The sequence below is a fragment of the Scomber scombrus genome, chromosome 24 (assembly GCF_963691925.1).
Source record: "Scomber scombrus chromosome 24, fScoSco1.1, whole genome shotgun sequence".
Lineage (NCBI taxonomy): Eukaryota > Metazoa > Chordata > Actinopteri > Scombriformes > Scombridae > Scomber > Scomber scombrus.
Window position 1 is genome coordinate 4757218 of NC_084993.1, and position 12408 is coordinate 4769625.

At 41.0% G+C, this 12408-nt stretch overlaps 1 protein-coding gene across 1 annotated transcript in view; it reads right to left on the reverse strand.

Annotated features, from left to right (window-relative positions):
- The window catches only part of si:ch211-246m6.5 (von Willebrand factor D and EGF domain-containing protein), a 28729-nt gene extending 17516 nt beyond the window's left edge, over window positions 1-11213 (reverse strand). Inside the window, exons 1-10 of the mRNA XM_062414929.1 lie at window positions 11169-11213; window positions 10965-11039; window positions 10825-10846; window positions 5424-5608; window positions 4885-5113; window positions 4648-4713; window positions 4232-4464; window positions 1794-1883; window positions 1562-1703; window positions 598-815 (exon numbers count right to left, since the gene is read on the reverse strand). Of these exons, the coding sequence (XP_062270913.1) occupies window positions 598-815; window positions 1562-1703; window positions 1794-1883; window positions 4232-4464; window positions 4648-4713; window positions 4885-5113; window positions 5424-5608; window positions 10825-10846; window positions 10965-11039; window positions 11169-11213 (1305 nt within the window). The remainder of the gene's footprint in view (window positions 1-597; window positions 816-1561; window positions 1704-1793; window positions 1884-4231; window positions 4465-4647; window positions 4714-4884; window positions 5114-5423; window positions 5609-10824; window positions 10847-10964; window positions 11040-11168) is intronic.
- Between the last annotated feature and the right edge of the window lie 1195 nt (window positions 11214-12408).

A 12408-nucleotide genomic window follows, 5' to 3' on the forward strand; every position in this document is an offset into this window, starting at 1 on the left:
TAGACTTTAAAAAATATTCTGCATACCCCTCCAGGACTTCTGGAGTCCCCGAAGGGCACTGGAACTTTCCAAAGACCCCTCGGACACCTTAAGGGAAGGAGCCTCTTTATGGGCCATGTGCATGCCACAAGATAACATCAAGAACCTTTCCTGGATCCTCTAAGACTACTTTTATTACCTTAGTAACCCTGAAGAAATTATGAAAGCTTCTGAAGGACCCTTGAAATGTCTTTGGTGGCAACTTATATATATCCTTTCATAAGAAGCTCAACAGAGGAGCATTTAACTTTCTACTCAAGTAGTGAAGTATTCATCATACCTACCTATTGTCCTCCAAAACCTGTTCAGGGATACTTTAATGACCACTAAATACTCCGTAAAGATCCCTCATACTCCCTTTCAAGGATCCCTTGAAACCACTCACCAAAGTTCACTACAGTTTACAAGTCTTCATATCATGAAGAGTCCCGGTGAACTGCTCAGTTTTTGCTTTTCAGGTGACTATGAATCCATTTTTCACCAATTAACTGACCTGTGATCTTACATACACTTATTACAAACATCAAATATATTGTTTAGCATTTAGAGTTTACGCACTTTCAGTGAGATTGGAACGTAGGTCCTCCAGAGTCGCGGAGCACCGGGTCCGGGCAGAGCACCAATCAGACTCGGCCTGTTGCCATCACGTGTAAAATCGGTAACGGCAGTGACGAAAAATGTCGCCTGGCCGCAGCTGCCATCACTGCAGGCGGTTGGCTGGAGCTCCACCTGGCAGGCAGACAGCACCACATTGGAGGCCTCGTGTCTGAGACTGTCTGTAGATGTCAACACAGCAGTGAGGTAGTGTTAACGGATGGCATACAGCTGCTTGCAGAGCTGTAATAACGTCTTCCTGTGTTTGCTTTGATGTGATGATATACAGAACAAGTCAGAGCACAAGAACCCAAGAAGGAGAGAAGATTGTATGATAACAGGGACAAGGAAATGAGCAAAGCAACATGACCCTTTAATCATCTTGAATAACTGAACATGCTACTATTTCAGTGCATCTTTGTTTTAAATGAAGAGCTTGTATTGCACTCTTTGTTTATGTTAGGTCTCACCTGTAATGTGCTGGCAGCTAATCCAGAACCATTATTTTTCTTAAATTTCATTCACTGAGACAGGTTTCTGCACCAACTTTTCTGATCCAATAGAGGAAGCTTTGGACATTGCTTGGATGACAGCTGCTTAAAATCTTATTTTAAAGTATATCTTGTTTGTGTTGATAAGACGTCCGAGTCTTAATTGCTCATTTGAGTTCCTTTTTAATTTGTTTTTTGGTCAAAATTTAGAAAATTATCGTCCAATTAAAGTAATATTATGGCTTAAAGAAGGTTATGTTTCGTCAGCTGTGGTGGTTGCTGCAGGCTCATCACACCCTTCCCTTTGCCAAAATCAGGATTTTCTGTCTCCAAACAACTTAACAAGATGATTAAATTGCAAGCATCATTACAGTATCTCCCTGCTGATAATTAAGAGTGATGACGCATGCATCATCCTGTTTTTCTACAGGCCCAACCTGGATCGTTGACACTCAGAGCCAGAGGGACTCCACACTGGTGGCCATGGTTGAGGCCGTAGCAAGGGATAGGTACAGTGCTGTGGACGGTCACTTCATGCTCCTTACTGTTCTCCGCTATGTACAGCAAATCTGGAGAAAACTGAAGAGAAATAGGAGAGGTTTGTTAGTTTTCCCATATAATAAAAAACAGGTGTGGTTTAGATTTAAGATATAAAACATTAATGTTTACCTTTAGTCCAGCATAGAAACTCTCACTTTCTTTTGGAGTGGATCTACTGTGGCTGGAGTTGGCTCTTAAAGTCGACACACTGCAGGAGAACTGCAAGAAAAATATTGTTTAAAATGATGTGTGAATAAGTTAAAGTGAAACATATTACAGAGTTTGTATCGTTCAATCTTTTTATTTCCAACAAACCTGCCTTAAATAAGTCAGCTCTGGTTGTGATTTTGAAGTCTAAATTGATAATTAAGCAAAACCTGACATTAAGATATAAAACCGACTGAAATGGTACAATAAATGTCTGTTGAGCTGTGCCAATTTGTCCCTGATTTGGCATTATAGAGCAGGACTATTTTTACACATTTGTGGTACTAAATCATTTTTAAACACTCACATGTTTTTGACTATAGCTCCTTAAATTTCTAAAATATGCGGTTGTTAGTCATGAAAAAAACGAACAATGTACCACTGACACTGTATTTGTGATTCATCAAAACATTTCCCTGTTTAGCTCACAGCACTGACTGATCCGCGGCACTAAGAGCACTAACATTTAACTCACTGATGACCTTTGACCCAGCCCAGCTGCAGCATCAACATATGTTAAGACGGGGCCCCGTGAGCGAGCCCAGCTCACTGTAGCGCGTTCCAGACACTACTAATGCAACTCTGGTGTCCAAATATGGCAGCGCAATACTTCACAGCTGTACACGCGTGACCACTGAGAGTAACATCACATCAGTTTCACATAGGATCATGTTGAAAATCTAATATCTTAATATTTCCTGGCAGCTAATAATTTGTACGGGAAATGAAAGGTGCCAGCAGCCTCTGTGTTCTGGCTGTGCAGAAAGTTTAATCTGAACAGTTGTCGCTCCCAATGCAGAAGAGCAATCAGCATTTTAAGTCAACTTCAGATGCAAACAAGCAACTTAATCAATGTGCAACCAGGAGTCCCCAGCAGAAGAGGAAACTTTAACATTCAACAAGCTTTTCACCGCTGTCATTTTCAATCAACGGTCTGATTTCTGTGATTTCTCCAGATTTCTTCCATGTGTTTCTACCGATCATTTTTACAATAGTTTCATGAACCATAATTCAGCCCGACATCCACAAACGTATTCAATTTTGCTACTCACTGTAGTCAGGAGTACAAGACTATTGTATTTAATGTTTTACAGAGGTTGACATGTATGCTGGAAAGGTTTCTGGCCCAATCCAAACAGCAACCACAACAAACTGTTTAAGCCAAAGTAGAAGCACTCTACAGATGCAGCTCCTAGATCCTGGATCCAAAAGAGACACAAAGCTGACGTCATATTACTGTACTACAGCTGACAGAAGCCGAAAAATTGAATGCTTTGTTTCATCTTGTGTCTTCTGGTAAAACAGCCAGCATACAATCTACCGCCGTATGAGAAGAAATAATCAGAATTCTAATAAGATTATTCAAACCACAGAAAATAGAGGGGAAAAAGGCATTACTATTCATCCTATGAATCCGAATGGGCAAGAGATACTTTATACAGACTGTCAAATAGTTGTTCCTCTAATCAACTGCCTTCAACACTGCTTCAACATGATCATTTGACTAATTGGATACAAGTGAGGGCTGATAAGAGACTTGTTTTGTATCTCTGGTAGTTTATAAGTTATTTTTTTCCATGAAGATGAAGATTTAAAGTTATTTTACAGTTGCTGTTATTGGAAGGTGTTGGGAAAATTATGTGTAGATGCTCTTTACTATAGATCTATGTAGGTTGTAGAGGTTTGCATAGGAGTACATGTGCACGACTCCCAAATCTTAATAACTCTGTGCATGTTAAACAAGCAGATTAGTTCATCCAACTTCCTCCCCGTGAGGCAAGCTCGAAAGAGACCACTGGAATTGAAATGGACATATTCACTTTATACATCCAACATCTGTTTAGTTTAAAAGAAAACACGAATGTGAACACCTCTGAATGAAACCTGTGCAGTCACAAAGTCTTGGTAAAATTCTGGCTCCAAACAACCGACAAGAAGATCAGAAACTTGCTGATGTGTGTAATGGTTATATTTTCTATATTTCCCTTTCCATGCTGTCTTTCAGCAAGTGCAGCTAATCCTACTGTGCAAGTGTAAAACAACACAAGAAACAGCTGTTTGTACATGTGTGCATCTGTCTATATAAAAAGGACTTGCATAAGATTCAATGTTGAAGATTTGAATAGAGAGATTTAAATAAGAAGCATGTGGATTTTGCAAACCTGCAACTGATTTAACTTCCCCCCCCTCCTCTTGCCTTCTCTTAATGGGATCTGACACACTTCGCCTCTCTCTGCCTTTGCTTTGTGAGCCCGGGCAGAGAAGGGTCGGCGTGATCCATGGCTTACGTTGCCCGCTGAAGGGGTCAAACCCTCCACATGTGCTTCCCAAAACTTTCAGCACAGTCTGGCAGGAATTACCATTTCCCCCAGCCTGAAATGAACACCATCCATCTCCACCAGCGAGAAGGGCTTCAGCGTGGATTCCTGCCTGATCTCAGCCTTCATGCTGTGGCCGATATGTCTGGCCCAAACCACGTGGAAGCCCAGAGGCTGGCTCCACGGCGGCGGGATGAAGGAGCATCTTAAGTGGACGCTGTGGCCGATCAGCTCTGGGGTGATCACCGGTCGGGACGGCAAGGGTGGCACGGCAGCTGAAAATAGAAACAGACAAATGAAGATGGGCTGCATGCAACAATTGTGATAAGAATTTTGGTTTCCAGGCTAAATTAAACTTCATGTTTGCAGATGTTTATTCTGCAGTGAAACAGAATAATACTTATGTTGTATCATGCAGCAGTAGTTTCTGTTATGGGTCCATTATTAGAGTCTCTTACCTTTGCATCGACCGTTGACTTCCACCTCACCTGGTGGGCAGAGTCTGGGTCCCAAATCTGGAGCATCTGAAACATGACATGGATCAGATTGTCTTATTGTAACCTAACAACAGTCCAAAACCTGAAGATATTTAATTCACCTTCATGTATGAATCCAGCAAATGTTTGGCATATTTGCTTAAAAATGTCTCAAAATGATAGCTGCAGATTAATTTTGTTTAAATTAGCTAATCGAACCTTTAGCACAGTATCCCATGCACCCTTGCGTGGGCTGCAGATAGTAGACCAGGAACTCGCCACAGTTTCGCACAGTGACCGGAATACTGAAGAGGCAGCAGTCTTTGGCACTGCCGTGGAAAAACTGCCAGGTGGCACAGGCGGAGAGCTGGCGGACCTCACCGGGCCGAGGCAGGGAGGTATCCTTCAGTGACAGCCACACCGGCGCCTGCGTCCCACAACGGTTCATCTGCAAGAGGCCATCAATAGAAACAGTCATTACAAGCAGCGAGGGGGTTATTATACCCTCCACCTATGCTGAAGGTGCTGATTATACCAATCTACTGGATGAGTTTGCACTGGTAGATGATGCTGGATGGTTTTTGGTAGAGATTTGACACATGTTTAAATGATTTTTGACAATCTGATAATCAAAGCAGAGAGACAGGGTCATAGAACAAAAGTCTCTGATACATATTTCATGAAAGACACAAGTTTTTTGACAATCTGGACAAAGCAGACCACGTGCCACGATGCTGACAAGACCCTCAAGTATTTACCTCGACACAGCTGGTAGGCATCTCCGCCGGCTTGTTGTTGATCTTGAATCGGTACCAGCCCGCCGACAGCGAGTGGTCACAGATCAGGTCCTGGATCGCCGTGTTCTGGATCTCTGTGGAGTCAAAGTCAATGCTGCGGTAGGGATTACGCAAAGTCCGATGGCCTCCCGGGAAACACTCTGGAGCTGAAGGGATGAGAAGAATAATGACAAGGACGCTGTTTAACTGTGATGTTTAACTCCAAACTGAACTCCAGTGCAGCTGAAAGGAGAGAGCAATAACACCAAGACAATGTGAAAAAGCCTCTACTGTTCAATACTCTGACCTCACTATTAAATAACGGTCCACTACTGGAGGCTTTAATCTATCTGGATGCTTGCCTTTGCTGGAAAATCAATGTTTTCCAGCTTAAAATCTCTTCCTCTCACTTTGTCTTTTGGAGTTCCAGATCTGTCAGTTTAATCAAGAGGAAATTAAAACCGAAGAATCTCAGGCTGTGATCGGATGATCAGCTCCAGCCTGCAGACATTTCTTTATCTTTCTTTCTTTCCTGCAGTTTGGTCTGTAAAGACAGACATGACTGAGATAGACGAAACAAAGTGTGCAGTCGTGGGAAACAACTGAAAAAAGTCAGTCTGTCCTTGGCCTGGGTGAGAGATTTTCTTTCTCTCAGTACAAGTAGAAAGTTTAATTTAAACCTGCAATAAAAGATCTTTTGTCCCCTTGGCAGCAGTGGAAGATGTAAACACATCACTGACATATTATCACCTTATAAAGTTGATATTAATTCACAGCCCTTTTACTGTCCACCTGCTGAATATAAGTCCAATATTCACTCTCTCACAGCTCTGTTTTTACTCTATACCAACTCCTGAGGGAAATATCTGGATCTTTAGCTGCTAAATGCTCCACTACGTTCACCAGCTGGTCTATAGCTAACTGTTCCTGCCATTTGTTGCAGGACATGTAGTGTAAAGTGGCTTTGTGTGACCACAAAAAGGGGGAAAAATACCTTTTTATAACCAAAAATAAAACTTAAGTTGTGGGCCAGAAACTATGGGCTGAAAAATGCTAAAACACTTGAAAGAGCTGACAGAAAATGTAGAATTTAGGAAACATTTTATCCATTGTTAATATAAAACAATTCATTACAGACACTATAAGGTTTAACATAGTTTTGTTGACCTTAACTTATCTTCATATAAGAAATAAAATGTAAATGTAAAATCAGAAACTGGAGTAAAACTCACTTTAAACAAGACAAAAAGCCTAAACATTGACAGGAAAATATGCCCTGAATAGTTTATTTTAATCTCGATCAAGATGGAAGTCAACACAGATTTAAAGAAAAGTTTATTTTGAGTTAAATTATGAGGTCTCAATGTCACGTCTGGTTGGTGCTACCTACCCGAACCTCTCAAAACATGAACATAATAAGGTCAAACACATTTTACTTCTTGACTGGGATCAAAGTCTTAGTTTAAAGAGTTGAATAAATGATGTAATTGAGCATATTTTAACAATCTAACCCTTTAAGTAGAGGCAGAACCTCTATGTAACAATCGGCAAACAAACATCTGATTTGATTTTTGGTCTTGTTCGTGAAATATTTCCTTTTGCTGTACATTTGCCTTTTTGTTATATGGTATCCAGATGCATTTTTAACATAGCTGCTTTTTTTTGGATTAAATTAAAAGAAGATAAACTGAAGAGTGAACCATCTGCACAAAATCAAAAGAGGAAGAATACATCTCAATGTGGCTGTTTGATCTTTAAAAACCTCAAGATTGCTTAAATTATCTCAAATCTCTTAAGAAATGTGTTTATGTAACTATAACTCCTCCAAAATTCAACAAGTTCAATATCACCATAGATGATCAGAAATGGAAGCAAGGCAAAGGTGACCAAATTAAGCATACAATTGGCTCTTTAAAGTGTCAGTAGACGTCGAGAAGGAAGGATCATATCACCCCCAGAGGTTATCTAAATTGCTAAGAATAACAGACATTCCTGTTAGCCTCTCGCCTCTCTAAAATCTCCCCAGGAAAGGACACTAAAGCCAATGGCGCATGACAGGCCTCTGAACACCGCCTGCAGCTGGAGGCTGAAACAACCGGGGAAACTTATTTGAGCAGAACATGCAGTTTTCCACACAAGCACACTCTCAAAAGCTCTCCATGTGTGAAGTGAAATGGGTCAAAGCTGTCAACGGAGGCCTTCCCTAACAAACCCAAACAAAAAAGACTCCCAGAGGACAAAACGTGTTCTCTTTCTTGTTGTTTGAGTTTGATTGTGGCGGCTGAGTAAAGTCACGTAAGGAAAGACAAACACTGAGGGTATTTAGGATGTATTGAGACCGTCAAAACTTTGAATGGACAGGGCGAAGTTACAGCCAGTGATCCGAAGCCTAAACAAGGTCTTACAGGCTGGTCTTCACGTTGACAGCCCCTTGAAAGCAAATGCTCTTGTTTACATCACCGCCTGTCTGCGTGTACACCTCGTCTGGAAGCTCCTCCAACAAGACCTGAGGTCACAGGTTGTTCAAACAACCAGGTTTTCAGGCAGGAGGACAATCGACTAGACTCTGTCTGCCGGCTAAACTGCTCCAATTGGCGGCTTAATGAGTTTACAGAGCCGGAGGGAAGGCGGTGAGCTAATGAAGCGGCCCCCCGTGGAGAAGGGAGATCCCACTGGGAGGGAGGCCCTCAGCAGCCCAGATGTGCAGGAACCCCTCCTGTTTCTCAGGAAAGAAGATTAATTTGGGAGAGCGTGGTGTTAACACAACTGAGGTTACAGGTCTTTTTCCCAGAGGGCCTGTCACTCACTGCCGACAGAAACTACAGTCAGACTGGGATCACGAAGGGTCAGGGGTCTGAATGAGACGCTTAAATGATGCACTCTTTACCGCTAATGGTGGCAGCTTTATGGATAACACTTAGCGTCAGCTGCATTTAAGGGCAAGCTATAAACAAAGTGGGGTGTTTTAAAGCCCAATAATGATAGACGTATTTTTGGGCTGAAGCTGTTGATGGCCGAGTGACTTTAGTTTGTGTGACAATATCAGAAATGTCCTCTACATTTAAGGAAATAATGCAGCATGTAGATCAGAAGCCAAAAACTTTGGTGCAGATATTGATGGTCATCTCAGGATCCCTTCATGTTTCATCTAGCACTGTCATCAGCTCAAAATTTAAATGAGTCTTTTATGGACAAATAGCTCCAAAACTTATGGCACTCCCATCAACTATAGCTTTACTTTGTGTTAAGTGCTTGTTAGCATTGTCATTGTTTTTGTAAACCTCAGTTCACCTTTTTTAAGGGTTTTTAAATCAAGATTTTGAATCAAGTCAACTTAAAAAAACAAAACAAAAAAAAAAACCAAACAAATGGCACGTTAACCATTTGCTTCAAGTTCAAAACCACCTCACCTTAGGTACCAAATAATTGAAGAAGATTCAGCAATGTGTATTTTTGACTCACATTTGAAGTTTAATTCTCACAATATCCTTCTTAAACTTCCCTTTTATGTACTTTTCCACACAGCTGGACAACTTTACAAAGATATTTGCTAATCCCAACCAATCATTAAAACTTACATTGAGAGAAACATTTCAGAAGATGTCCTGTGCATCATCTTATTCACTTTCATCCTTGATTATATGTGGCATCTCTAGAAACGTTGGGATATTGTCTAGAATTTAGTGAAGTCAAATGTGTCTGAACGGTGTTTGTCTACACAGCGTGACTTTTTATTGACGGCACCACTGAATGTCAGCAGGGTTAAAGATTTGTTATAAGTACCTGAGGAAGAATTCAGAAGATTTGCGACTGTTAAACATGATCTCTATCGGCAAGTTAAATTTAAAAAATCCTTGCATGTGTCCCTTTGAGTCAGAAGAGGTTGTAATATAGACTTTGTTTTGGTGCAGACATGCCTGGTATTCTTGTGGCAGAGCTGTGTGAGGACCCACAGCTTCTAGTTTTACGATGGTCTGCCTCAAAGTTTACGACTGCATACTTTGATCTGCCGTTAGACGACCTGGAGACGAAGATACGAGCAAGATGGAGGACAGGGACTTGCTAACACAACAGATATATGTTTGAGTGAAAGAAGAGCAGCTACTACAGATGCATTTTAAAGTATTTGGCAAAAGTTACATTCTTTGTGCAGAGAGGTCAAAACTCCAGCAGCCCTTTTATTATATAGAACAACGCGTTTCAGCTTGTGTCCGTCATCAGGGTCATCCATGCTAGGGTTTTGACCTCTTGGAAGTAGACTCTGCCTCTGTAATGTTATGAATGCAGGACTTCAGGCTCCAGTCTAAATTAATGCTCTTTTTTAAGTGCGTTCTTGATCATATTACATATTTGTGACTTTTTTTGCAGGTGAGAAAACATCAGAGTATCAAGTTTGACCAAAGCCTCATTAAGAGAACAAACATGTTCTCAATATGTGACTTTTTGTGCTGAAATAATAAACATTTTGTGCACATTTTTTACAATTCTCTATTTAATTTATGAGTGCATGTGTCATGGCAACACTGGAAGAAAGAGATGAGCAGAATGGAAGAAGAAGAAGAGTAAATCCTTCACAGCAGGATGATGCAGTTTACTGGATTATAATGAGCAACAAGTGTGTTATGTTGTGTAATGAGATGTCACCATAAATGTTGTAAGCTTGTTTCAATTACAGCTGCATTTTTATGAGGACTGCTCTCTTGATACAAGTCTGTGGTTTCTTTTACTTCTTGATCTCTTTGGTTTTAAAGCATTTGCCATTTTTTAAAACTAGTTCTGACACCCTGTGACTTGTTTGTTGATGTGAAAATTTGTGAACATTTTCCAAATCCTCCCTAATCCAGAGGGCTTAACACAAAAACTGCTGCATTAATTCAGACAATCTTACACAGATTAAGATGCCTCAGCTGTAGACAAACTCAAATGCTTCTGAAATAACTTTGTTTTTCTTTTAAGTGTCTCAGTCTTGCCTCCTCTCCTGTGTCTGACTCTCTTTGCTCTTGTCTGTGCTTTTTCTTCTGTCTCTAAAGGTCCATCTAACCTCTGGACCTGCTGAGTGATGGGAATGCAGCCACACAGGCCAAGTCACGCAGCTCTGCACAATCTTAAGGAGGCAAGACCCTAAATTTACTCGCTGTTTGCATTTATGCGCAAAGAGATAATGGTTATAGACTGTGGGACACGTTAGACATCTGCTCTCTATTTTAAATGAGCACGAGGGTTTTATTCATCTCAGAAAAAGAAAAAAAAAATCCACATGGCAGCTGGAGCCTATTTGGCGTGTTTTTGCACTACTCGACGGATACGAAAGGATTCAGGCTTATATGTTGTGTTTAAATAAACCATAACTTGGCAACATGCACATTATTTCACATCCACTCACCATTCTGCGCAAACGCTCCTAACTGCAAAACACACAGCAGCAAGATGCGTAAATATCCAGGGAGCAAAAAGCGCACCGAAGCCAATGCGCACCAGTCCATGGCTGCAGCTGCGGGTTAAAAAAACATGCAACAGGCTGACCTCAGTCGTCTGGTCCCATTGGAAGTGTGGAGAAAACGGTGCGAAAGCGGCCCGAGAGGTGGTTACCTCCTCGCTCTGTTTGGTAATTAGAGAAAAGAGGGTTAAATTTGCGCTGCCTTTGGCTGGAGACTACTGCTTTCCTCTGTGGAGCAGGCAAGATGACAAAGAAGAGAGGATGGGGGGGTGGAGGAAGGAACAGCCCACCGAGGAGTCTGTGCGTGTAGGTGGGTCCTCGGTCATCTCCATCATCTTCACATGGAAATAAATCAACGATCCACAACAACTGAGCTGAGGTCTCCAAAGCTTTATCGCGGTTTATTACAATGTAAACTGAACTTCAAGGACTGTTTAGACTCACTGCTAGGAAAACCAAAAGACGCGCAGTTCCTGATCCTGTCCGTGAATATGAGCAAAATACCATCAGATCTAAAGCATCACATTCACTCAGAAAACAGTCACTGGGAGAACATGTTTCAAGCTAAATTACCGACTCATTTTTGCAATATTGAATGTGTTTTTACTGCAATTCTGCAAATTATTGAATCATTTTAAACAGAAAAAAATTCTTGTGTAAAAACATCATTGTTAATGTGCAGCAGACTGTAAGTATAACAACATTGTATATACAGTACATACAGCACACTGTGCTGCAGCTGTATCTACTCAGTGTAGTTGTATAAACTCGCAGCATGTCAGCAGAGGAAGTGAATTCCCGCTCAGGCTTTATTTCGACAAAAAATAATTATTAACAGAGAAGGATATGTATATGAAATACTTTAATCCAAAATAATAAATTAAATCAAAAGTGCCATTAAAATTGGGTTTTTGTAGACTTTCACCCCCAAATATTAACAAAAAAGTCAAAATCAAACATTGGATTATTTAACAAAAAACTAATAAAATTGCAGATTTTCCTTTCAAAGATGTATATATTGTTTTCTCCACCAAACTATACAAAAAGCTCTCCTGAATGCTGACCAATGAAAAAGCCTCATCTGTTCTCACAGTTCATTCATTATCTGTTCATGTGACTGAAAACAGTTTGTGACTGAGATCATTGCTCTGTGGGGGGAAGTGGGAACCTGCAGAGTTGAAACGGAGAAGGTCGGCCTCTGGAGTGTAAAGTAAATATCAGGTGCTGGAGGCTTGGGAGACAAATAGACATACCTTTCCACTAAATAAAAGACCTGTGAGGAGCAGCAGGTGTTCAAACGTTCGCCTTCTCATCCAGACCTCACTGTGAGAACGTCTCAGACCTTCAGTTTCCAGACTTTTTTTTCCTTCTGTCTTTGCACCAAAGCAACATTGAAACACCCATGTTTTTCTTTCAATGCAGCGAAGAAACTGTTAGTTTAATGCCTTGCTCAAGGATATTGCAATAATCAAGGGTGGATTTCACTACCAGACTCACCAACTTTCCTGCAGCTGAAAGCCTGACAGACAC